Raw genomic sequence first — 23,737 nt, 5'->3', positions numbered from 1 at the left:
AACAACCTAGATGCCCTTCAATGGAGGAATGGATGAAGAAAGTGTGGAATATATACATATTAGAGTACGACTCAGCAGTAAAAAACAATGACTTCTCGAATTTTGCGTGCAAATGGATGGAAATAGAAAACACTATCCTGAGTGAGGTATCCCAGACCCAAAAAGAGGAACATGGGCTGTACTCACTCATAATCGGTTTCTAGCCATAAATAAAGGACATTGAGCATATAATTTGTGATCCTAGAGAAGCTAAATAAGAAAGTGAACCCAAAGAAAATCATATAGTGATCTGCCTGGAGAGGGGAAGTAGACAAGATTGCAGGGCAAAAACTGGGAACTTGCGGGTGAGGTGGCATGGGGCAAAGGGGAAATGGGATGAGAAACATGAGAAGGGGAGGATGGGAGGAGCTCGGGGGATTGGGATGTTTGGGATATAGGAAGGGTGGATACGGGAGCAGCGAAGTATATATCCTAACTAAGGGTTGGCAAGAGACTTGACTCTAGAGGGGTTCGCAGGTGTCCAGAGAGATGTCCCCAGCTGGTACCTTGGGCAACTGAGGAGAGGGAACCTGAAATGACCCTATCCTATACTGATGAATGTCTTACATATCACCTTAGAACCTTCATCCTGCAATGGATCGAGGTAGAGACAGACTCATTTTGCAGCAACGGTCTGAGCTCTTAAGGTCCAAATGAGGAGCAGAAGGAGGGAGAACATGAGCAAGGAAATCAGGACCACGAGGGATGCACCCACCCACTGTGACAATGGATCTGATTTATAGGAGCCCACCAAGGCCAGGTCATCTGGGACTGAATATGCATGGGTTGAAACTGGACTCTCTGAGCACGGCGGACAATGAAGTCTGATGAGAAGCCAAGGACAATGGCACTAGGTTTCGATCCTAATACATGAACTGGCTTTGTGGGAGCTTAGCCTGTTTAGACGCTCACCTTCCTGGACGTAGATAGAAGACCTTCATCTTCCTGCAGGGCAGAGAATTTGGACTGTTCTTCAGTATAGAAAGGGAGGGGGAATGGTGTGGGGGGTGGAGAAGAGGAGAGGGGATAGGGGGACGGGAGTGGGAGGAGGGGGCAATATTTGGGAGGAGGGCAGGGAAATGGGAAACGGGGAGCAGGTGGAAATATTAATTCAAAAAGAATAATAAAAAAAAAGATTTCTGTAAAGTTTCCCATTCCTTCCCTATGTGATGTTCTTTGCGCTGTTCAGTAAATACAGAACAAAGCCATCTGTGAGGAACAGACATACAAAATCACGGACAGACAAACATACATGACAGATAGAAGATAAAGTCACACCCAAACATGGGGACGGACGAATTCACAAGTCCAGGTCAGCAGAGGACAGAAGACACAGGATGTCGGGGATAAATCTAAATAGACAGAGGACAGAGATGCAAAAAATAGGGAATTCAAATCTGAACTTGCTCTTGGTGAAATGAGCACAAGGAGGAATGCTTTCTTTTCTTATTATGACACTGATTGGTAACTTGGAGCTAATCACTAATGTTCGAAATTCATGAATCCAGCCTCTCATATTAGAAGCTCTGTTTCCTAGGTCCTGACCACTCCTTTGTCTAATGGAGCAAAGACTCCACTGACTTCTCTGCTATTCTAAAATTTTGTGATAATGTGCCTCCACATGCCACACAGTCAATGCACTGGGTACTGAGTGGACTCCAAGTGGAAGCATTTCCTTTGTGAGAAAAATCTTATTTATCTGTTTGATTATTCCCCTGTGTTTTATCATGTCCTATTTTTGGAAACTCACAGATCATTTTGGCTCTCCAATTCTCATATTTTGATCTCTTCTACCCCCTTTCGTACTATATTCTGAGAACTAGATGTAAATTTATCCTCTACTGAATTTAAATAAAGCAAAACAAACAAACAAACAAATCCTTCTTCTCTTGTAATTTGAATTTTGCAGAACAAGTTCTTGTTTTTAGAATGATCATTTTTGTATCGAGGATCAACATATATTTCATGGAATTACTACATCTATGTGTCTCGCTAAGAACATTGATCTCTAAGTTATTCATGTCTAATTTCTGTTTCTTCCAAGTTCCTTATTTCTGTTTATCACTTTTACTAAAGGCTTTTGTCCAGTGCATCACTATTCTTAATAATTTACTTGTATTTCAAAGTGAAAACTGTGTGTGTGTGTGTGTGTGAGTGTGTGTCTGTGGTGTGTTGGGGCAGTTGTTGACTGGTGGGTCTTGCTTAGCCATTTCTTTGGAAGACCCTAAAATTTAGTACCTATATGTCTTTTTTCCTAAGCCAATCAGATTCCCCTGATAGGAATCTACCAATTGTTTGTCCTAGGGATACATGTCTACCTACTAGCATTAAAGCTGATAGGCAAGATGACTGTCAAAGGGTGTATTGAATCACCCTAGTCATCAGCTAGTCAATAATATTCATCATTCTCATTCTCAACATTCATTGCGGAGTTACTTCACCAAACACAAACATGTATATATAATTACGTTCTTTATATCACTGTTAAACATGGGAAAAGTTTAAAGCACTCTATATGTCCAAAATGAAACATTAATTATGAAGCCCATGGTATATTGCCACAGTCAAATAGTAGGTAGGCATAATAAACAGTCTAAGGGCTCTGGTTACTGGAGTTGGATACCTCCCCAAGAGCTACTTGACTTTCAATTTCAACTGAACTGATCTTACCTTCACCTCCACTCCAACCACACACCAAAGTTGGATTAAAATAGAATAGAGGATGCCCATTGAGAATTGTAATGATGGGGAAGATAGAAGATCTCTATCCCCACCTCCCTTCTCTTTGCCAAAGGAAGGCCTTGATGCCCTGGCAATTGTCTAGCAACTCAATTGAAGTACCTCTGTTGTAAAAGCATGTCCACTGTGGCCAGTTTCAAACCACCTATGTGACATTACGCTAATGTATTTTCTGACATGTTCTCAAGTGGCTTCCATGAGTTGTGATGAGTTGACTTCAGTGCACCACTGGAAAAGAGGCCCTAGAATAGGATAGGAGTTATGCGTGCAGCTCAGCCACCCTGTTGGAGCACTGCAGTGATTAGACACATGCTCAGCCACTAGTTCTGTGCTGCAGAATGGCCATTTACCCTCTGGGGGTGGAGAACTCTAGAAAGGAGGGAACGATGGGATTGTCACTTAAAGCAGAACCAAATGCTTCTTGAGGTTTTTTATATTTTTTAAAAGATTTGTTTACGGTAGACACCGGCACGCATACCCAAGCGGCGGAGACACGGGCGTACAGGCCCATCGGCGGAGCCACCGGTGCGCAGACACGGAGGAGACACTGGAGCAGAGGCAGGATACAAGTATGAAACAGTGAAGCCCACACTGAGAGCAGATCTCCCCACTACAATTAAATCAAGTAGGTTTTTTGGGGCCCGGCCTGTAGAGTGGTAGGCCTTTTAGTGGCGAGGTCCACGGGTGAACGGGGAGCCTGGTCCTGTCCGTGAAGACACTCCTGAGTGGGGAGAGTGTTCTTGGTCCACGGCGGGACATAAAAAAACGGAGCGGGGGCATTCCTTGACCCCCTTGACCCCCTGGTTAATCTGTGAGGGCTGGTATGCTCCGCTGGGGCTGCTGGACCTGAAACAGAGAAGCTTCTGTAATGCAAAGGGCACTGTCATTAAGACAAAATGGCAACCTACTGAATGGTGAAGATCTTCACCAACCTTGCATCAGACAAAGGTCTGATCTCCAAAATATATAAAGAACTCATGAAACTAGACATTAAAACTCAAATTAACCCAATTAAAAAATGGGATACTGAACTGAACAGAGAATTCTCAACAGAAGAAGTTCAGATGGCCAAAAGACACTTAAAGTCATGCTCAACTTCCTTAGCACTCAGGAAAATGCTAATCAAATCAACTTTGAGATACCATTTTACACCTGTCAGAATAGCTGAAATCAAAAACACCAATGAGAGAAGCAGCCCTGGACAGGGAACTCTGAAGTTCCTCATCCCCCACCCTATACACCCAGGGTTCCCTGCAGGGGCTCTACACCCTGCATACTGCCTCTCTCTTCTTGTCCCACCCAGTTTGCATCCAGAACCCTTGTTCCTTCTGCCCCCTTTCCTCTTTGGGCACATAACACCATCCAGCTCAGTCTGTCTGGCGCTGGGGGCAAATCCTCAGGGCAAATAGGCAGAGGAGACTTCCTTTGTCTCTCCAGCCAGCCTGCATCAAGCAAGGTAAGGCCTTTGTTTACAAACTACCCAACCTGCAGGGAGATCTGATCTAGGCACCAGGAGAGACAGCAGCAGGGTGAGTTTGTGACCTGACTGGCGGCAGCGGAAGCAGCCCTGGACAGGGAACTCTGAAGTTCCTCATCCCCCACCCTATACTCCCTGGGCTCCCTGCAGGGGCTCTACACCCTGCATACTGCCTCTCTCTTCTTGTCCCACCCAGCTTGCATCCAGAACCCTTGTTCCTTCTGCCCCCTTTCCTCTTTGGGCACATAACACCATCCAGCTCAGTCTGTCTGGCGCTGGGGGCAAATCCTCAGGGCAAGTAGGCAGACGAGACTTCCTTTGTCTCTCCAGCCTGCCTGCATCAAGCAAGGTAAGGCCTTTGTTTACAAACTACCCAACCTGCGCGGAGATCTGATCTAGGCACCAGGAGAGACAGCAGCGGGGTGAGTTTGTGACGCGGCGGCAGAAGCAGCCCTGGACAGGGAACTCTGAAGTTCCTCATCCCCCACCCTATACTCCCAGGGTTCCCTGCAGGGGCTCTACACCCTGAATACTGCCTCTCTCTTCTTGTCCCACCCAGTTTGCATCCAGAACCCTTCTTCCTTCTGCCCCCTTTCCTCTCTGGGCACATAACACCATCCAGCTCAGTCTGTCTGGCGCTGGGGGCAAATCCTCAGGGCAAGTAGGCAGGTGAGACTTCCTTTGGTTCACTGGCCTGCCTGCACCAAACAAGGTAAGGCCTTTGTTTATGAACTACCCAACCTGCACGGAGATCTGATCTTGGCACCAGGAGAGCCATCAGTGGTAGAGCTAATCGGGGTACCAGGATTGCCGTCTTTGGGCACGGAGATCTGATATTGGTAACAGGAGATACATCACTGGAGCACCAGGAGAGCTATCACTGCAGGGTGCCATCACTGGGAAAGTACATCAGTAGGCAAGGAGACCTGATCCGGTAAAAGAAGATCCATAGGGGAGCATTCGGAGAAAGAGATGGGCAGGCGCCAATGCAAGAATTCACCCAACAATCTGAAAAACTATATGAAACCACCAGAACCCAGCGACCTCACAACAGGAGGACATGAACACCTTAATCATGAAGAAGTAGATAAAATTGACTTTATGAAAGTGATTGACGCCCTTAAACAGCATGTAAAAAATGCCCTTATAGAAATGGATGAGAAGTATAACAGAAAGTTTGAAGAATTGAGTAAATCAGTGAATGATACCCTAGGAAACCAAGGAAAAACAATCAAACAAATAATGGAAACAATTCAAGACTTAAAAACTGAAATGGAGGCAAAGAAGAAAACACAAACAGAAGGCCAGCTGGACAGGGAAAATCTAGGTAAACGAATAGAAACTACAGAAACAAGCATAACCAACAGAATACAAGAGATAGAAGAAAGAATCTCAGATTCTGAAGATACCATAGAGAAAATAAACACGCTGATCAAAGAAAACAGCAAGGCCAACAAATTCTCATCACAAAACATTCAGGAAATATGGGACACAATAAAAAGACCAAACCTAAGAATAATAGGAATAGAAGAAGGAGAAGAAGCGCAGTTCAACGGTCCAGAAAATATATTTAATAAAATTATAGAAGAAAACTTTCCCAACCTAAAGAAAGATATACCTATGAAGGTTCAAGAAGCATACAGAACACCGAATAGGCTGATTCAAAAAAAAACATCCTCTCGCCATATAATAATCAAAACACAAAGCATACAGAATAAAGAAAGAATACTAAGAGCAGCAAAGGAAAAAGGCCAAGTTACTTATAAAGGTAAACCTATCAGACTTACACCTGACTTCTCTATGGAAACCATGAAAGCCAGAAGGTCCTGGATAGATGTACTGCAGAAACTAAGAGACCATGGATGCAAGCCCAGACTACTATACCCAGCCAAGCTTTCGTTCACTATAAATGGAGAAAACAAAATTTTCCAGGATAAAAACAAATTTAAACAATACGTAGCCACAAATCCAGCCTTACAGAAAGTAATAGAAGGAAAATCACTAATCAAGGAGTCCAACAATGACCACAGTAACTCAGACATCTAGAAACCCTTTACCAGCACATCTCAAAGAAGGGAAACACACAAAATCTACTACTAAAAAAAAAATGACCGGAGTTAACAACCACTGGTCATTAATATCACTTAATGTCAATGGACTCAACTCACCTATAAAAAGGCACAGACTAAGAGATTGGATACGAAAACAGGATCCAACATTCTGCTGTTTACAAGAAACACACCTCAACCACAAAGACAGGCACCTACTCAGAGTAAAGGGCTGGGATAAGGCTTATCAAGTAAATGGACCTAGGAAACAAGCAGGTGTGGCCATACTAATTTCTAAAAAAGTTGACTTCAAACTTAAATCAATCAGAAGAGATGGAGAGGGACATTTTCTACTCATAACAGGAACAATTCATCAGGATGAAATCTCAATCCTGAATATCTATGCCCCTAATATAAAAGCACCCACGTACGTAAAAGAAACATTGTTAAAACTCAAGGCAGCCATCAAACCGCACACATTAATAGTAGGAGACTTTAACACTCCTCTCTCACCAATGGACAGGTCAATCAGACAGAAACCTAACAGAGAAATAAGAGAATTAATGGAGGTAATGAATCAAATGGACTTAACAGACATCTATAGAATATTCCACCCAAATAGGAAAGAATATACCTTCTTCTCTGCAGCTCATGGAACCTTCTCAAAAATCGACCACATACTCGGTAACAAAGCAAACATTCACAGTTACAAAAAAATATTCATAACCACCTGTATCTTATCAGATCACCATGGATTAAAGCTAGAATTCAGCAACAATGCTACCCCCAGAAAGCCTACAAACTCATGGAAACTGAATAGTCAACTACTGAACCATACCTGGATTAAGGAAGAAATAAAGAAAGAAATTAAAGTCTTCCTTGAAGACAATGAAAATAAAGAAACAACATACTCAAACCTATGGGACACTATGAAAGCAGTCCTGAGAGGAAAGTTCATAGCACTAACTGCCCACTTGAAGAAAACAGAGAAAGCACACATTGGAGACTTAACAGCCCACCTGAAAGCTCTAGAAAAAAAAGAAGCAGACTCACCTAGAAGGAGTAGAAGACTGGAAATAATCAAACTGAGGGCTGAAATCAACAAAATAGAGACACAGAAAACAATTGAAAGAATCAATAAATCAAAAAGCTGGTTCCTGGAGAAAATCAACAAGATTGATAAACCCCTATCCAAACTAATCAAACGGCAGAGAGAGAATTTACAAATTAATAAGATCAGAAATGAAAAGGGAGACATAACCACAGACACAGAGGAAATTCAGAGAATCATTAGATCTTACTACAAAAGCCTGTATGCCACAAAACTGGAAAATGTAAAAGAAATGGACACTTTTTTAGATAAATACCATATACCAAAGTTAAACCAGGACCAGGTGAACAACCTAAATAGACCTGTTAGTCGTGAAGAATTAGAAGCAGTTATCAAAAACCTCCCTTCCAAAAAAAGTCCAGGACCAGATGGTTTCAATGCGGAATTCTACCAGAACTTCCAAGAAGACCTAATACCTATACTCCTTAAGGTATTTCACAATATAGAAACAGAAGAGTCATTGCCAAATTCCTTTTATGAAGCTACAGTAACTCTGATACCAAAACCACACAAAGACCCAACCAAGAAAGAAAATTACAGGCCAATCTCACTCATGAACATCGATGCAAAAATCCTCAACAAAATTCTGGCAAACCGAATCCAAGAACACATTAGAAAAATTGTCCATTATGATCAAGTAGGCTTCATACCAGAGATGCAGGGCTGGTTTAACATACACAAGTCTATCAATGTAATCCATCATATATATAAACTGAAAGAAAAAAACCATATGATCGTTTCATTAGACGCTGAAAAAGCATTTGACAAAATTCAACATCCCTTTATGATAAAAGTCTTGGAGAGATTAGGGATACAAGGGTCATACCTAAATTTAATTAAAGCTATATACAGCAAGCCGACAGCTAATATCAAATTAAATGGAGAGAAACTTAAAGCCATCCCACTAAAATCAGGAACACGCCAAGGCTGTCCACTCTCTCCATACCTCTTCAATATAGTTCTCGAAGTTTTAGCAATAGCAATAAGACAACATAAGGGGATAAAGGGGATTCAAATTGGAAAGGAAGAAGTTAAACTTGCATTATTTGCAGATGATATGATAGTGTACATCAGCGACCCCAAAAACTCCACCAAAGAACTCCTACAGCTGATAAACGCCTTTAGTAATGTGGCAGGATACAAGATCAACTCCAAAAAATCAGTCGCCCTCTTATACACAAAGGATATGGAAGCAGAGAGGGAAATAAGAGAATCATCACCTTTCACGATAGCCACAAAAAGCATAAACTATCTTGGGGTAACTCTAACCAAGGAAGTGAAAGATCTATTTGACAAGAACTTTAAGGCATTGAAGAAAGAAATTGAAGAGGATACCAGAAAATGGAAGGATCTCCCTTGCTCCTGGATTGGGAGGATCAACATAGTAAAAATGGCAATTCTACCAAGGGCAATCTATAGATTCAATGCAATCCCCATTAAAATCCCATCAAAATTCTTCACAGATCTTGAAAGGACAATAATCAACTTTATATGGAGAAACAAAAAACCCAGGATAGCCAAAACAATCTTATATAATAAAGGAACTTCTGGAGGCATTACCATCCCTGACTTCAAACTCTATTACAGAGCTACAGTAATGAAAACAGCGTGGTACTGGCATAAAAACAGAGCAGTCGACCAATGGAATCGTATAGAAGACCCGGATTTTAACCCACAAACCTATGAACAACTAATTTTCGATAAAGGAGCTAAAAGTATACAATGGAAGAAAGAAAGCATCTTCAACAAATGGTGCTGGCACAATTGGATGTCAACCTGTAGAAGAATGAAAATAGACCCATATCTATCACCATGCACAAAACTCAAGTCCAAATGGATCAAAGACCTCAATATCAATCTGAACACACTGAACCTGATAGAAGAGAAAATGGGAAGTACCCTACAACATATGGGCACAGGAGATCGCTTCCTATGTATAACCCCAGCAGCACAGACATTAAGGGCAACATTGAATAAATGGGATCTCCTGAAACTGAGAAGCTTCTGTAAAGCAAAGGACACTGTCATTAAGACAAAAAGGCAGCCAACTGACTGGGAGAAGATCTTCACCAACCCCGCTACAGACAAAGGTCTGATCTCCAAAATATATAAAGAACTCAAGAAACTAGACTTTAAAAGGATAATTAACCCAATTAAAAAATGGGGCACTGAACTGAACAGAGAATTCTCATCAGAAGAAGTTAAAATGGCCAAAAGATACTTAAGGTCATGCTCAACCTCCTTAGCGATCAGAGAAATGCAAATCAAAACAACTTTGAGATATCATTTTACACGTGTCAGAATGGCTAAAATCAAAAACACCAAGGATAGCCTTTGCTGGAGAGGTTGTGGAGAAAGGGGTACCCTCATCCATTGCTGGTGGGACTGCAAACTTGTGCAACCACTTTGGAAATCAGTGTGGCGGTTTCTCAGAAAAATTGGGATCAACCTACCCCTGGACCTAGCAATAGCACTCTTGGGAATATACCCAAGAGATGCCCTAGCATATGACAAAAGCATTTGTCCAACTATGTTCATAGCAGCATTATTTGTAATAGCCAGAACCTGGAAGCAACCTAGATGCCCTTCAATAGAAGAATGGATGAAGAAAGTGTGGAATATATATACATTAGAGTACTACTCTGCGGTAAAAAACAATGACTTCTCGAATTTTGCATGCAAATGGATGGAAATAGAAAATACGATCCTTAGTGAGGTAACCCAGACCCAAAAAGAAGATCATGGGATGTACTCACTCATAATTGGTTTCTAGCCATGGATAAGGGCCACTGAGTCTATAATTTGTGATCCTAAAGAAGCTAAACAAGAGGGTGAACCCAAGGAAAAACATATAGATATCCTCCCAGCTATGGGAAATAGACAAGATTGATGGGCAAAAAATGGGAATCTTGGGGGGTGGGGTGGGATGGGGATGAGGGGAGATGGGGAGAGAAAAGTGTGAAGGAGAGGATGAGGGGAACTGGGGAAATCGGGGTGATTGGGGGTAAAGGAAGGTTGGATGGGGGAGCAGGGAAACTCATACCTTAGTTAAGGGAGCCACCTAAGGGTTGGCAAGAGACTTGAACCTGGAATGGCTACCAGAAGCCCAGGGCAATGTCCCCAGTTAGTTCATTGGGGCACCTGAGGATAGGGAACCTGAAATGAACCTATCCTATAATCATACTGATGAATATCTTGCATATCGCCATAGAACCTTCATCTAGCGATGGATGGAGATAGAGACAGAGACCCACACTGGAGCACCGGACTGAGCTCCCAAGGTTATAATGAGGAGCAGAAGGAGAGAGAACATGAACAAGGAAGTCAGGACCATGAGGGGTGCACCCAACCACTGAGACAGGGGGGCCGATCTATTGGGAGCTCACCAAGGCCAGCTGGACTGCTACTGAAAAAAACATGAGATAAAACCGGACTCTCTTAATGTGGTGGACAATGAGAGCTGACGAGAGGCCAAGGAGAATGGCACAGGAACTTTCATCTGGCGATGGATCGAGAGAGAGACAGAGACCCAATTTGGATCAACCGTCTGAGCTCTTAAGGTCCAAATGAGGAGCAGAAGGAGGGAGAACATGAGCAAGGAAATCAGGACCACGAGGGGTGCACCCACCCACTGTGACAGTGGAACTGATCTATTGGGAGCTCTCCAAGGCCAGCTGGACTGGGACTGAATAAGCATGGGTTGAAACTGGACTCTCTGAACAAGGCGGACAGTGAAGGCTGATGAGAAGCCAAGGACAATGGCACTAGGTTTCGATCCTAATACATGAACTGGCTTTGTGGGAGCGTAGCCTGTTTGGATGCTCACCTTCCTGGACCTAGATAGAAGTGGGAGGACCTTGGTCTTCATGTAGAGCAGGGAATTTGGACTGCTCTTCAGTATCGAGAGGGAGGGGGAGTGGACTAGGGGGTGGGGATAGGGGGAGGGGAGTGGGGGGAGGGGGCAATATGTGGGAGGAGGGGGAGGGAAATGGGAAACGGGGAGCAGTTGGAAATTTTAAGTAAAAAAGAATAAAAAAAAAAATATCAGACTTCCCTTAGTCCCTGGCTCATTGGGGCATCCAGGAGTTCCTGTGTAGGTGCCGAGAAGTTTCATCGGGACGGGTGAGTGTGTGCTATCCTGGGGCGGACTGTCCAGGTAGAGAGCACAAACACCCCTCCCCCAGCTCCTGCTGCAGGGCTTGCTCTCCTACACACCCGCCCCCACCCCCACCCCCAAACCTGCCTTGTCTGCAAGGTCCTTAGCTGTGGAACAGTTTCCTGCCATTTCACTAAGGCTACCAACCCAGAGCAGTGAGTCCCTGACTAGAGGGCAGGCCTCAAGGTCCCCGCCAGGGAAAGCGGGCCCCTGCTGCTGGGGCTGCAGTCTCTGCTGTGATCTGCTGGACCTGCTCTGCCTGCGCCCTACTTCCCTTAGTCCCTGGCTCATTGGGGCATCCAGGAGTTCCTGTGTAGGTGCCGAGAAGTTTCATCGGGACGGGTGAGTGTGTACTATCCTGGGGCGGACGGTCCCGGTAGAGAGCACAAACGCCCCTACACTAAGGCTACCCAACCAGAGCAGCGGGCAGGCCTCAGCAACCCCCGAAAGGGAGCGCAGGCACCTCCAGCTTGTACTGCAGTGTCGCCTATGTTCTACTGGACCCCGCCCAACCCCTTGCATTCGGCCTTCTTTACGCGGGTCATTGGAATACCACGCATCCATGTTTTGGTGTTGAGGAGTTCACCTGGAAGGGAACGGTTCCTGCCCCTACACTGAGGAGATACACCTAGAGAGTTAGTCACAGCAAAGACTGGTCCAAGACATCAGGCCTCTCCTGGCTCCATTTGAAGGAAAAGATGGGCAGGCGCCAATGCAAGAATTCCCCCAACAACTTGAAAGGCAACGTGACATCACCAGGATCCAGGAATCCCGAAATGAGAAGTCTAAACCCTAATACAGAAGAATTAGAAGAATTCGACTCAAAAGTGAATTTTATGAAAATAATAGAGGACCTTAAACAGGAGGTGAAAAACTGCCACAACCAATTAGAGATTACAAACAAAGAGGTAGAGGAAATGAATAAATATCTCAAAGATACCCAAGAAAACCAAGAGAAACAAGAAAAAGTAATCAAACAGGTAAGGGAAACGGTTCAAGACTTGAAGAACGAAGTGGAAGTAATAAAGAAAACACAAACCGAGGGAAGGATGGAGATGGAAAATTTGAATAAACGAACAGGAACTACAGAGACAAGTACCACCAACAGATTACAAGAGATAGAAGAAAGAATCTCAGACACTGAAGATACCATAGAGAAAATAAACACTCTCATCAAAGAAAACAGCATAACCAACAAATTCTCATCACAAAACATTCAGGAAATCTGGGACACAATAAAAAGACCAAACCTAAGAATAATAGGGATAGAAGAAGGAGAAGAAGTACAGCTCAATGGTCCAGAAAATATATTTAATAAAATTATAGAAGAAAACTTTCCCAACCTTAAGAAAGATATTCCTTTGAAGGTCCAAGAAGCATACAGAACACCAAATCGACTGGATCAAAAAAAAACATCTCCTCGTCATATAATAATCAAAACACAAAACATACAGAATAAAGAAAGAATATTAAGAGCTGCAAAGGAAAAAGGTCAAGTTACCTATAAAGGTAAACCTATCAGACTTACACCTGATTTCTCTATGGAAACCATGAAAGCCAGAAGGTCCTGGATAGATATACTGCAGAAACTACGAGACCATGGATGCAAGCCCAGACTACTATACCCAGCCAAGCTTTCGTTCACTATAAATGGAGAAAACAAAGTTTTCCAGGATAAAAACAAATTTAAACAATACGTAGCCACAAATCCAGCCCTTCAGAAAGTAATTGAAGGAAAATCACAAACCAAGGAGTCCAACAATGCCCACAATAACTCAGACATCTAAAGACCCTTCACCAGCACAACTTGAAGAAGGGAAACACACAAACTCTACTACCAAAGGAAAGAAAGAAAGAAAGGAAAAATGACCGGAGTTAACAACCACTGGTCATTAATATCACTTAATATCAATGGACTCAACTCACCTATAAAGAGGCACAGGCTAAGAGATTGGATACGAAAACAGGATCCAACATTCTGCTGCTTACAAGAAACACACCTCAACCACAAAGACAGACATCTACTCAGAGTAAAGGGCTGGGAAAAGGTTTATCAAGCAAACAGACCTAAGAAACAAGCAGGTGTGGCCATACTAATTTCTAAGAAAGCTGACTTCAAACTAAAATCAATCAAAAGAGATGGAGATGGACATTTTTTACTCATAACAGGAACAATTCACCAGGATGAAATCTCAATCCTGAATATATATGCCCCTAATATAAAAGCACCCACTTATGTAAAAGAAACGTTACTAAAACTCAAGGCAGTCATCAAACCACACACACTAATAGTAGGAGATTTCAACACTCCTCTCTCACCAATGGACAGGTCAATCAAACAGAAACCTAACAGAGAAATAAGAGGATTAAGGGAGGTAATGAATCAAATGGACTTAACAGACATCTATAGAACATTCCACCCAAATAGGAAAGAATATACCTTCTTCTCTGCAGCTCATGGAACCTTCTCGAAAATAGACCACATACTCGGTAACAAAGCAAACTTACACAGTTACAAAAAAATATCGGTAACCACCTGTGTCTTATCAGATCACCATGGATTAAAGTTAGAATTCAACAACAATGCTATCCCCAGAAAGCCTATGAACTCATGGAAACTGGACAGTCAACTACTGAACCTCACCTGGATCAAGGAAGAAATAAAGAAAGAAATTAAAGTCTTTCTTGAATTCAATGAAAACGAAGACTCAACATACTCAAACCTATGGGACACTATGAAAGCAGTGCTAAGAGGAAAATTCATAGCATTAAGTGCCCACTTAAAGAAAACGGAGAAAGCACACATTGGAGACTTAATAGCCCACCTGAAAGCTTTAGAAAAAAAAGAAGCAGACTCACCTAGGAGAAGTAGAAGACTGGAAATAATCAAATTGAGGGCTGAAATCAACAAAATAGAAACACAGAAAACAATCCAAAGAATCAATGAAACAAAAAGCTGGTTCATGGAGAAAATCAATAAGATTGATAAACTCCTATCCAAACTAATCAAACGGCGGAGAGAGAATACGCAAATTAACAAAATCAGAAACGAAAAGGGAGACATAACCACAGACTCAGAGGAAATTCAGAGAATCATTAGATCTTACTACAAAAATCTGTATGCCACAAAATTGGAAAATGTTATAGAAATGGACACTTTTTTAGATAAGTACCATATACCAAAGTTAAACCAGGACCAGGTGAACAATCTAAATAGACCTGTTAGTCGCGAAGAATTAGAAGTTGTTATAAAAAACCTCCCCACCAAAAAAAGCCCAGGTCCAGATGGCTTCAATGCAGAATTCTACCAGAACTTCCAAGAAGACCTAATACCTATACTCCTTAATGTATTTCACAATATCGAAACAGAGAAGTCATTGCCAAATTCCTTTTATGAAGCTGAAGTTACTCTGATACCAAAACCACACAAAGACACAACCAAGAAAGAGAACTACAGGCCAATCTCACTCATGAACATCGACGCAAAAATACTCAATAAAATACTGGCAAACCGAATCCAAGAACACATCAGAAAAATTATCCATTATGATCAAGTAGGCTTCATCCCAGAGATGCAGGGCTGGTTCAACATACGGAAATCTATCAATGTAATCCATCATATAAATAAACTGAAAGAAAAAAACCATATGATCATTTCATTAGATGCTGAAAAAGCATTTGACAAAATTCAACATCCCTTTATGATAAAGGTCTTAGAGAGATTAGGAATACAAGGGTCGTTCCTAACTATAATAAAAGCTATTTATAGCAAGCCGTCAGCTAACATCAAATTAAATGGAGAGAAACTCAAAGCTATTCCACTAAAATCAGGAACACGACAAGGTTGTCCACTCTCTCCATACCTCTTTAATATAGTGCTTGAAATTCTAGCAATAGCAATAAGACAACATAAGGGGATCAAAGGGATTCAAATCGGAAAGGAAGAAGTTAAACTTTCATTATTTGCAGACGATATGATAGTGTACATAAGCGACCCCAAAAACTCCAGCAAAGAACTCCTTCAGCTGATAAACACCTTTAGTAGCGTTGCAGGATACAAGATCAATTCCAAAAAATCAGTTGCCCTCCTATACACAAAGGATAAGGAAGCAGAGATGGAAATCAGAGAAGCATCACCCTTCACGATAGCCACAAATAGCATAAAATATCTTGGGGTAACCCTAACCAAGGAAGTAAAGGATCTATTTGACAAGAACTTTAAGTCAATGAAGAAAGAAATTGAGGAGGATACCAGAAAATGGAAGGATCTCCCTTGCTCTTGGATAGGGAGGATCAACATAGTAAAAATGGCAATTCTACCAAGGGCAATTTATAGATTCAATGCAATCCCCATTAAAATCCCATCAAAATTCTTCACAGATCTTGAGAGGACAATAATCAACTTTATATGGAGAAACAAAAACCCAGGATAGCCAAAACAATCTTATATAATAAAGGATCGTCTGGAGGCATTACCATCCCTGACCTCAAACTCTATTACAGAGCCTCAGTATTGAAAACAGTTTGGTATTGGCATAAAAACAGAGAAGTCGACCAATGGAACCGAGTAGAAGACCCTGATTTTAACCCACAAACTTATGAACACCTAATTTTTGATAAAGGAGCTAAAAGTATTCAATGGAAAAAAGAGAGCATCTTCAACAAATGGTGCTGGCAGAACTGGTTGTCAACGTGTAGAAGAATGAAAATAGATCCATATCTATCACCATGCACAAAACTCAAGTCCAAATGGATTAAAGACCTCAATATTAGTCTGAACACACTGAACCTGATAGAAGAAAAAGTTGGAAGTACTCTACAACATATGGGTACAGGAGATCACTTCCTACGTTTATCCCCAGCAGCACAGACATTAAGGGCAACATTGAATAAATGGGACCTCCTGAAACTGAGTAGCTTCTGTAAAGCAAAGGACACTGTCACTAAGACAAAAAGGCAACCCACTGACTGGGAGAAGATCTTCACCAACCCTGCAACAGACAAAGGTCTGATCACCAAAATATATAAAGAACTCAAGAAACTAAACTTTAAAATGCTAATGAACCCAATAAAAAAATGGGGCACTGATCTGAACAGAGAATTCTCAACAGAAGAAATTCAAATGGCCAAAAGACACCTAAGGTCATGCTCAACCTCCTTAGCGATAAGGGAAATGCAAATTAAAACAACTTTGAGATACCATCTTACACCTGTCAGAATGGCTAAAATCAAGAACACCAATGATAGCCTTTGCTGGAGAGGTTGTGGAGAAAGAGGCACACTCATTCATTGCTGGTGGGAATGCAAACTTGTGCAACCACTTTGGAAATCAGTGTGGCGATTTCTCAGGAAATTTGGGATCAACCTACCCCAAGATCCAGTAATACCACTATTGGGAATATACCCAAGAGATGCCACATCAAATGACAAAAGTATCTGTTCAACTATGTTCATAGCAGCATTGTTTGTAATAGCCAAAACCTGGAAACAACCTAGATGCCCTTCAATGGAGGAATGGATGAAGAAAGTGTGGAATATATACATATTAGAGTACTACTCAGCAGTAAAAAACAATGACTTCTCGAATTTTGCGTGCAAATGGATGGAAATAGAAAACACTATCCTGAGTGAGGTATCCCAGACTCAAAAAGAGGAACATGGGATACTCACTCATAATCGGTTTCTAGCCATAAAATAAAAGACATTAAGCATATAATGTGTGATCCTATAGAAGCTAAATAAGAAAGTGAACCCAAAGAAAATCATATAGTCATCCGCATGGAGAGGGGGAAGTAGACAAGATTCCAGGGCAAAAACTGGGAACTTGCGGGTGAGGTGGCATGGGGCAAAGGGGAAATGGGATGAGAAATATGAGAAGGGGAGGATGGGAGGAGCTCGGAGGATTGGGATGGTTGGGATATAGGAAGGATGGATACGGGAGCAGCGAAGTATATATCCTATCTAAGGAAGCCATCTTAGGGTTGGCAAGAGACTTGACTCTTGAGGGGTTCGCAGGTGTCCAGGAATATGTCCCCAGCTGGTACCTTGGGCAACTAAGGAGAGGTAACCTGAAATGACCCTATCCTATACTGATGAATATCTTGCATATCACCTTAGAACCTTCATCTGGCGATGGATCGAGGTAGAGACAGAGTCTCAATTTGGAGCAACGGTCTGAGCTCTTAAGGTCCAAATGAGGAGCAGAAGGAGGGAGAACATGAGCAAAAAATCAGGACCACGAGGGATGCACCCACCCACTGTGACAGTGGAACTGATTTATTGGGAGCCCACCAAGGCCAGCTGGTCTGGGACTGAATAAGCATGGGTTGATTCCGGACTCTCTGAGCATGGCGGTCAATGAAGACTGATGAGAAGCCAAGGACAATGGCACTAGGTTTCGATCCTAATACATGAACTGGCTTTGTGGGAGCTTAGCCTGTTTGGACGCTCACCTTTCTGGACGTAGATAGAAGGACCTTGGTCTTCCCGCAGGGCAGGGAATTTGGACTGCTCTTCAGTATCGAGAGGGAGGGGGAATGGAGTGGGGGGAGGAGAAGAGGAGTGGGGATAGGGGGAGGGAAGTGGGGGGAGGGCAATATTTGGGAGGAGGGGAGGGAAATGGGAAATGGGGAGCAGGTGGAAATTTTAATTAAAAAAGAATAAAAAAAAAGAATGCTTTTAAATTATGTAAAAACAAAAAAAAATATCAAAAAAAAAAACACCAATGATAGCTTATGCTGGAGAGGATGTGGAGTAAGAGGAACACTCATCCATTGTTGGTGGGAATGCAAACTTGTGCAACCACTTTGGAAACCAGTGTGGCGGTTTCTCAGGAAACTGGGAGTCAACCTACCTCAGGACCCAGCAATTCCACTCTTGGGAATATACCCAAGAGATGCCCAATCATACTACATAAGCATTTGTTCAACTATGTTCATAGTAGCACTATTTGTTAGAGTCAGAACTGGAAACAACCTAGGTGCCCCTCAATAGACGAATGGATAAAAATGGTGTGGCACATATACACTTTAGAGTTTTACTCAATGGTAAAAATAAATGGCATCTTGAATTTTGCATGCAAATGGATGGAAATGAAAAACGCTTTACTCAGTGAGGAACCCAGACCCAAAAGGATGAATACGGTATGTACTCATTCATAAGTGGATTCTAGTCGTAAATAAAATCCTTTGAGCCTATTATTTGTGATCCTAGAGAAGCTAAATAAGAAGGTGAACCAAAAGAAAAACATTTAGTTATCCTCCTGGATATTGGAAGTAGACAAGATTGCCAGGCAAAAGTTGGGAGCTCAGGGGTGGGGGTGGGTTGAGGGGGAAGGGGGGATGGGGAGAGAGATGGGAGAAGGGGAGGATTGGGGAGAGCTTGGGGGAATGAGATGGTTGAGATGGAGGAAGGGTGGGTATGGGATCAGGGAAGTAGATATCTTAATTAAGGGAGCCATTTTAGGGTTGGCAAGAGACTTGGCTCTAGAGGGGTTCCCAGGTGTCCAAGGAGAAGTCCCCAGGTAGGTCTTTGGTCAGCAGAGGAGAGGGTGCCTGAACTGGCCTTCTCCCATAGCCACACTGATGAATATCTTGCATATCACCATAGAACCTTCATCCAGCGATGGATGGGGATAAAGACAGAGACACACATTTGAGCACTGGACTGACCACCCCAGGTTCAGATGAAGAGCAGAAGGAGAGAGAATGTGAGCAAGAAAGTCAGGACCGCGAAGTGTGCGTTCACCCACCGAGATGGTGTGACGGATCTAATGGGAGCTCACCAAGGCCAGCTGGACTGAGACTGAATAAGCATGTGATCACACCAGACTCTCTGAATATGGCTGTCAATGAGGGCTGAGAAAATAATGACAAAGGCACTGGGTTTTCATTCTACTGCATGTACTAGCTTTTGGGGCACCTAGTCTGTTTGGATGCACACATTACTAGACCTGGGTGGAGGGGGGAGGGCCTTGGACTTCCTACTAGGCAGGGAAACCTGATTTCTCTTAGGACTGGGGAGGGAGGGGTAAGGGAAGTAGGGAGAGTAAGAGGGAAACGGAAGGAAGGGAGGAGGTAGAAATTTTTAGAAAGAACAAAAGAAAGAAAGAAAGAAAGAAAGAAAGAGAGAGAGAGAGAGAGAGAGAGAGAGAGAGAGAGAGAGAAAGAAAGAAAGAAAGAAAGAAAGAAAGAAAGAAAGAAAGAAAGAAAGAGAAAGAAGGAAGGAAGGAAGGCAGGAACGAAGGAAGAAAGAAAGAAAGAAAGAAAGAAAGAAAGAAAGAAAGAAAGAAAGAAAGAAAGAAAGAAGGAAAGAATTCTCAGGGAACAATTCATGAGGACGCCTTCATGGAAAGAGAAATGTCAGGGTCAGAAGGAGGCAGCAGCTGTAATGGCTTTACCTCAGGAATACTCTCAGCCTACTTGTTTTTCTGAATATGCAGAGAGAACATTGAGAGAAACATTTTACAGAGTCTTAAAGTGGGAAATGGAAAAAGGATTGAAGTAATGCAACAAAGGTCCCATGTCTTATTAATCTTCCTGAGTAACTAGAAAGTTTGGTCTGAAAAGAGGGACAATGATTTTCTATGATGTATCCACGAGCCAGAAACAGCTTGGCCTCCTGGAATTCTTAATATAAATTCTGGTTTTTCTCAACACTGCTATTGCTGGAAAGAGCTTATTTAGCTTCAGTCACTGAAACCAATGATTTTACCTTTGACAATGGATCTAAGTATCAAGGTAAGTTTTCTGTTTTTCTTTGAGGTCACAGCTGTTTTTATTTGCATAAACTGTGACTTAGAAATACTCTTTCCTAAGACCTTGCCAAGTGAAGCATGATATAGCAGTGTACATTTAAATACAGTTTTCTGAAAAGAACCATTTACTAGGTAACTCAATTACAACACTGTTATTGGTCATAAACATAGTGAACTGACTGAAGGGGAAAAGCAGACACCCTCACATGTGGGCTCTCTGTCTGTTACAAAGGTTGAGAGAGAATACTTTGGACACCAGACACCAATACAAACAACCTTATCTTTAATGTCTACAACACTAGTAATATATAATAGTCACGGACTTGGTCAAATAAAAAAGCAACTCCCCCTAAAAATACTTGTATTCATCCTACAGAACCCAAGAGATAGGAGTGCTATTCCAAAGTGGCCACATGCACGTCGCGTCTGAAACATTCTTTCTATGTAGTGGGGAGCTGCGGGCTGTGCTCTTGCCGCCCCAGCTCCTGGTCGCCTGGCTAGCTTATGTCCCAAAATAAGAACACACAAACTGTATTGTTTTAAACACTGCTTGGCCCATTAGCTCTGGCCCTTACTAGCTAATTCTCATATCCCGATCAACCCATCTCTAATAATCTGTGTAGCACTAGTCTTACCGGGAAAGATTCAGCATGTCTGACCTGGCGGCTGGCTGCATCGCGTCTGCTCTGGAGCACAGCGGCATGGCGTCTGGCTCTGAGAGGAGTTGCCCTGCATCTGAGCTCACTTCCTCTTCCCCCCAGCATTCTGTTCTGTTCACTCCACCCACCTATGTTCTAACCTATGAGGGCCAAGCTGTTTCTTTACTATTTAACCAATGACCTTCCTCCATCATTTCTATCCTGAAAGAGAAACTAGAAAAAAGACACGATTCCCTCAGAAAGCAATGACTCAATTCAGGTTGTGACTTTATATTAAAGTACCGCTCAAAAACACGGAGATAAGGAAGCGATTTCCATTTGCCAGTCACTATTCCAGCAACACAGCTTCGAGAGTCTGTTCTCATTAGAGAACCCTTCGTCTGTTCCAGGAAGATAAGACGACCCTGCGACAAATGGGACAGCTGTTATTCTCCCATAACCAGCGGTCGATGCAGTGGACGTGGTACTCATGGGAGCAAGGTAGAGCACGAAGTGTGTCGCCTTCTGTATATTCAGTAATGCAAATAGTGCATGTCTTTGATGCATCATTTTCACCAAAACTTCTCGTTGGCAAGTTATTATTCTGTACATTGGTAGGTCCTCTATTTAGGTGGTTGTCATTAAAGGGGTAAAGTCGGGTTGCTTCAACACCTCCTTCAAACATCTCTGAGATACTTTCTGAATATTCGTCAATGGAACTGGAGGCAGGGTTGTAGCTGGAGACGGAAGCAGAGTTATTACCACCAGAGCTCCCTCTTCCACTCCACAGAAGCTCACCAAAAGCTGTTGTTCTCTGCCTTAACCTGGTTTGAATCAAAACAGATGTAGTTTGCCTTGATCCAGTATTGAAGATTGAAAGAGTGGAAAACCTGTGAGTACTCACATGGGTCCTCCCAGCTGCACGTTCAGAAAGTGTAAAGGTGCCTCTAAAACCTCCAGGTTCACTTTCATAAGTGACCCTGTTGTTTGGGAACTGAGACCTTGACCTTGTTCTGCTAGCTATGCTAGCTCTCTGCCGGTCTTCTGGCAGCAGAACTCTTCTGACTTGAAGGTCTCTGGTTGGAGGTCTTTGACCAGATCCTGCCGCTTCCCCATTGGTATCTGTGTCTGAAGAGCTTGTCCCTTGAGCGGCAGAATTTCTTGACCCAGAAGCCACAAAACGACCTCTACCTAGCAACTCAGGTCCACTTATCTGGTGTCTCAAAGTCCCATGGTGAGGGGCTCTAGAACTTGCCTCGATCTCGTTTACCAAAGGCTGCTCAAAAGTCTGAGATGAGATGCTATGATGAGATCTTCGTGGAATTTCATTTGCTGGGTGCAGAGAAGACCTACTTCTTTCAGCTCTGGCTCTGGTTCTTCGCTGGTGTTCTGGTTTCGGGCTTCTTACCCTCCTCCGACCTCTGGTGGATGGCACATCTGTTAATGCTTCAGCAGAATTGTGTTCTGACCTAGGTGTTCTGGCAGATGATGTCTCAGATGCTGAATTTTCCATTTGCCTGTGGATGCTGCGATCCATGTTTTCTGCACTAAGACGTGTAGCAGGTGGTTCATTTTCATTCTCTGAGGTTTGGCTTCCATTATTACAGTTAACATTTATCTCTAAACTGAATCTGAAATCACCACTGTTTGAATTAGTGTGGCTCACTGACCTCCCGGACTGATTTTCTCTCTGACCACTTCTTGTATTGCCAGTCTGTCTGACAGAGCTAAGATCATCTATCATGGAGTCATCACTGGACTCGTCATCTGAAGAGTCTCCATTTTTTTCTATGCTCGGTGGCAGCGGCGGCGGCGGCGGCGGAAGCGGCAGCCGCTCTTTAATTTGCTGTAGTCTTCTGAGCAGCTCTTCCTCAGTACTTTGACCTGGGGTGCCTAGCAAATTGTTGTCTCTCAGAAGTTGATAGTCTTCTCCGCTCAGATTATTTACAAATCGATAGAAAGCTTCTTCCCGATCCAAGCAATCCACTTGCCTTCTGCGCTGTGCTGCAGATTGGTTATTTCCTTGATCGCTAGAATCTGAGTTTTCCATCTTGATGAACAAGCGGAGGATTATCTGTCTGTTATGACATAGTACTGAAATCCAATCAACTGGACCTTTAGTTTTCTTCACTAGGCTTCAGTGGTCCTGCCAGAAGGGGACTGGCTGGGCTCTGCCGCCTCCGCTGCCTGCGAGGCAGCCTAAGCTCTGCCGCTTGCCTGCCTCCTCCTCTCTAGCCAGCCTCAGAATGCCTGGGAGAGACCCGCCTCTAGCCCAGCGCCTGCCCATTCTGAGACGTAGCTCCAGCAACCATTATCTTCCCCATTGTTACCTAGCAGTGACAGAAATCCACTCAAGATAACTTCTCTTAAAGTCACCCCAAATTACCTATTGAATGTATTTCAGGTCCCCTTTCTCAGCTACTCCACAGGACTCAAGATGGTCTATTTAGAAAGCAGATGATTCAGCCAAAGCGTACCAGGTGGGCCTGGGTAAGAGTGACTGGTAGTCCTACTCGTAGGACAAACCCACTCTTCTTGCAAGGCTGGCATCACCCTGGGGAATTTAGTGGGATGGTGATTGCTTCATGATGGGTTGGCATCACACAGGATGTTCATTGTGCCCTTCCCCAATCACAGTGGCTAGGTGCCATCATGAGAAGGAACCAAGGGGTCGACCTTCGCTACTCTGGTGTCATGAGAACAAGGATTAAGTCAGGGAGCCTGAAGACACCCTGCTACAGCCCTCGAGTGGGAGATAGCTGTAGGCACTATTA

The 23,737-nt window shown here is 43.0% G+C and overlaps 1 protein-coding gene across 1 annotated transcript; it reads right to left on the bottom strand.

The window, feature by feature from the left end:
* Positions 1–21,348: 21,348 nt before the first annotated feature.
* Positions 21,349–23,013, bottom strand: LOC130868216 (E3 ubiquitin-protein ligase RLIM-like). Its single transcript, XM_057760471.1, has one exon. It carries the CDS (start codon positions 23,011–23,013, stop codon positions 21,349–21,351), a length of 1,665 nt encoding a protein of 554 aa, XP_057616454.1.
* Between the last annotated feature and the right edge of the window lie 724 nt (positions 23,014–23,737).

This window comes from Chionomys nivalis, chromosome X, assembly GCF_950005125.1.
Source record: "Chionomys nivalis chromosome X, mChiNiv1.1, whole genome shotgun sequence".
NCBI lineage: Eukaryota > Metazoa > Chordata > Mammalia > Rodentia > Cricetidae > Chionomys > Chionomys nivalis.
Note: the sequence above shows the minus strand (reverse complement) of the source record. Positions and strands in the feature narration are given on the sequence as shown.

Coding starts and splice junctions, on each gene's coding strand:
- LOC130868216 (XM_057760471.1), bottom strand. CDS start 23,013: ATGGAAAACTCAGATTCTAGCGATCAAGGAAATAACCAATCTGCAGCA.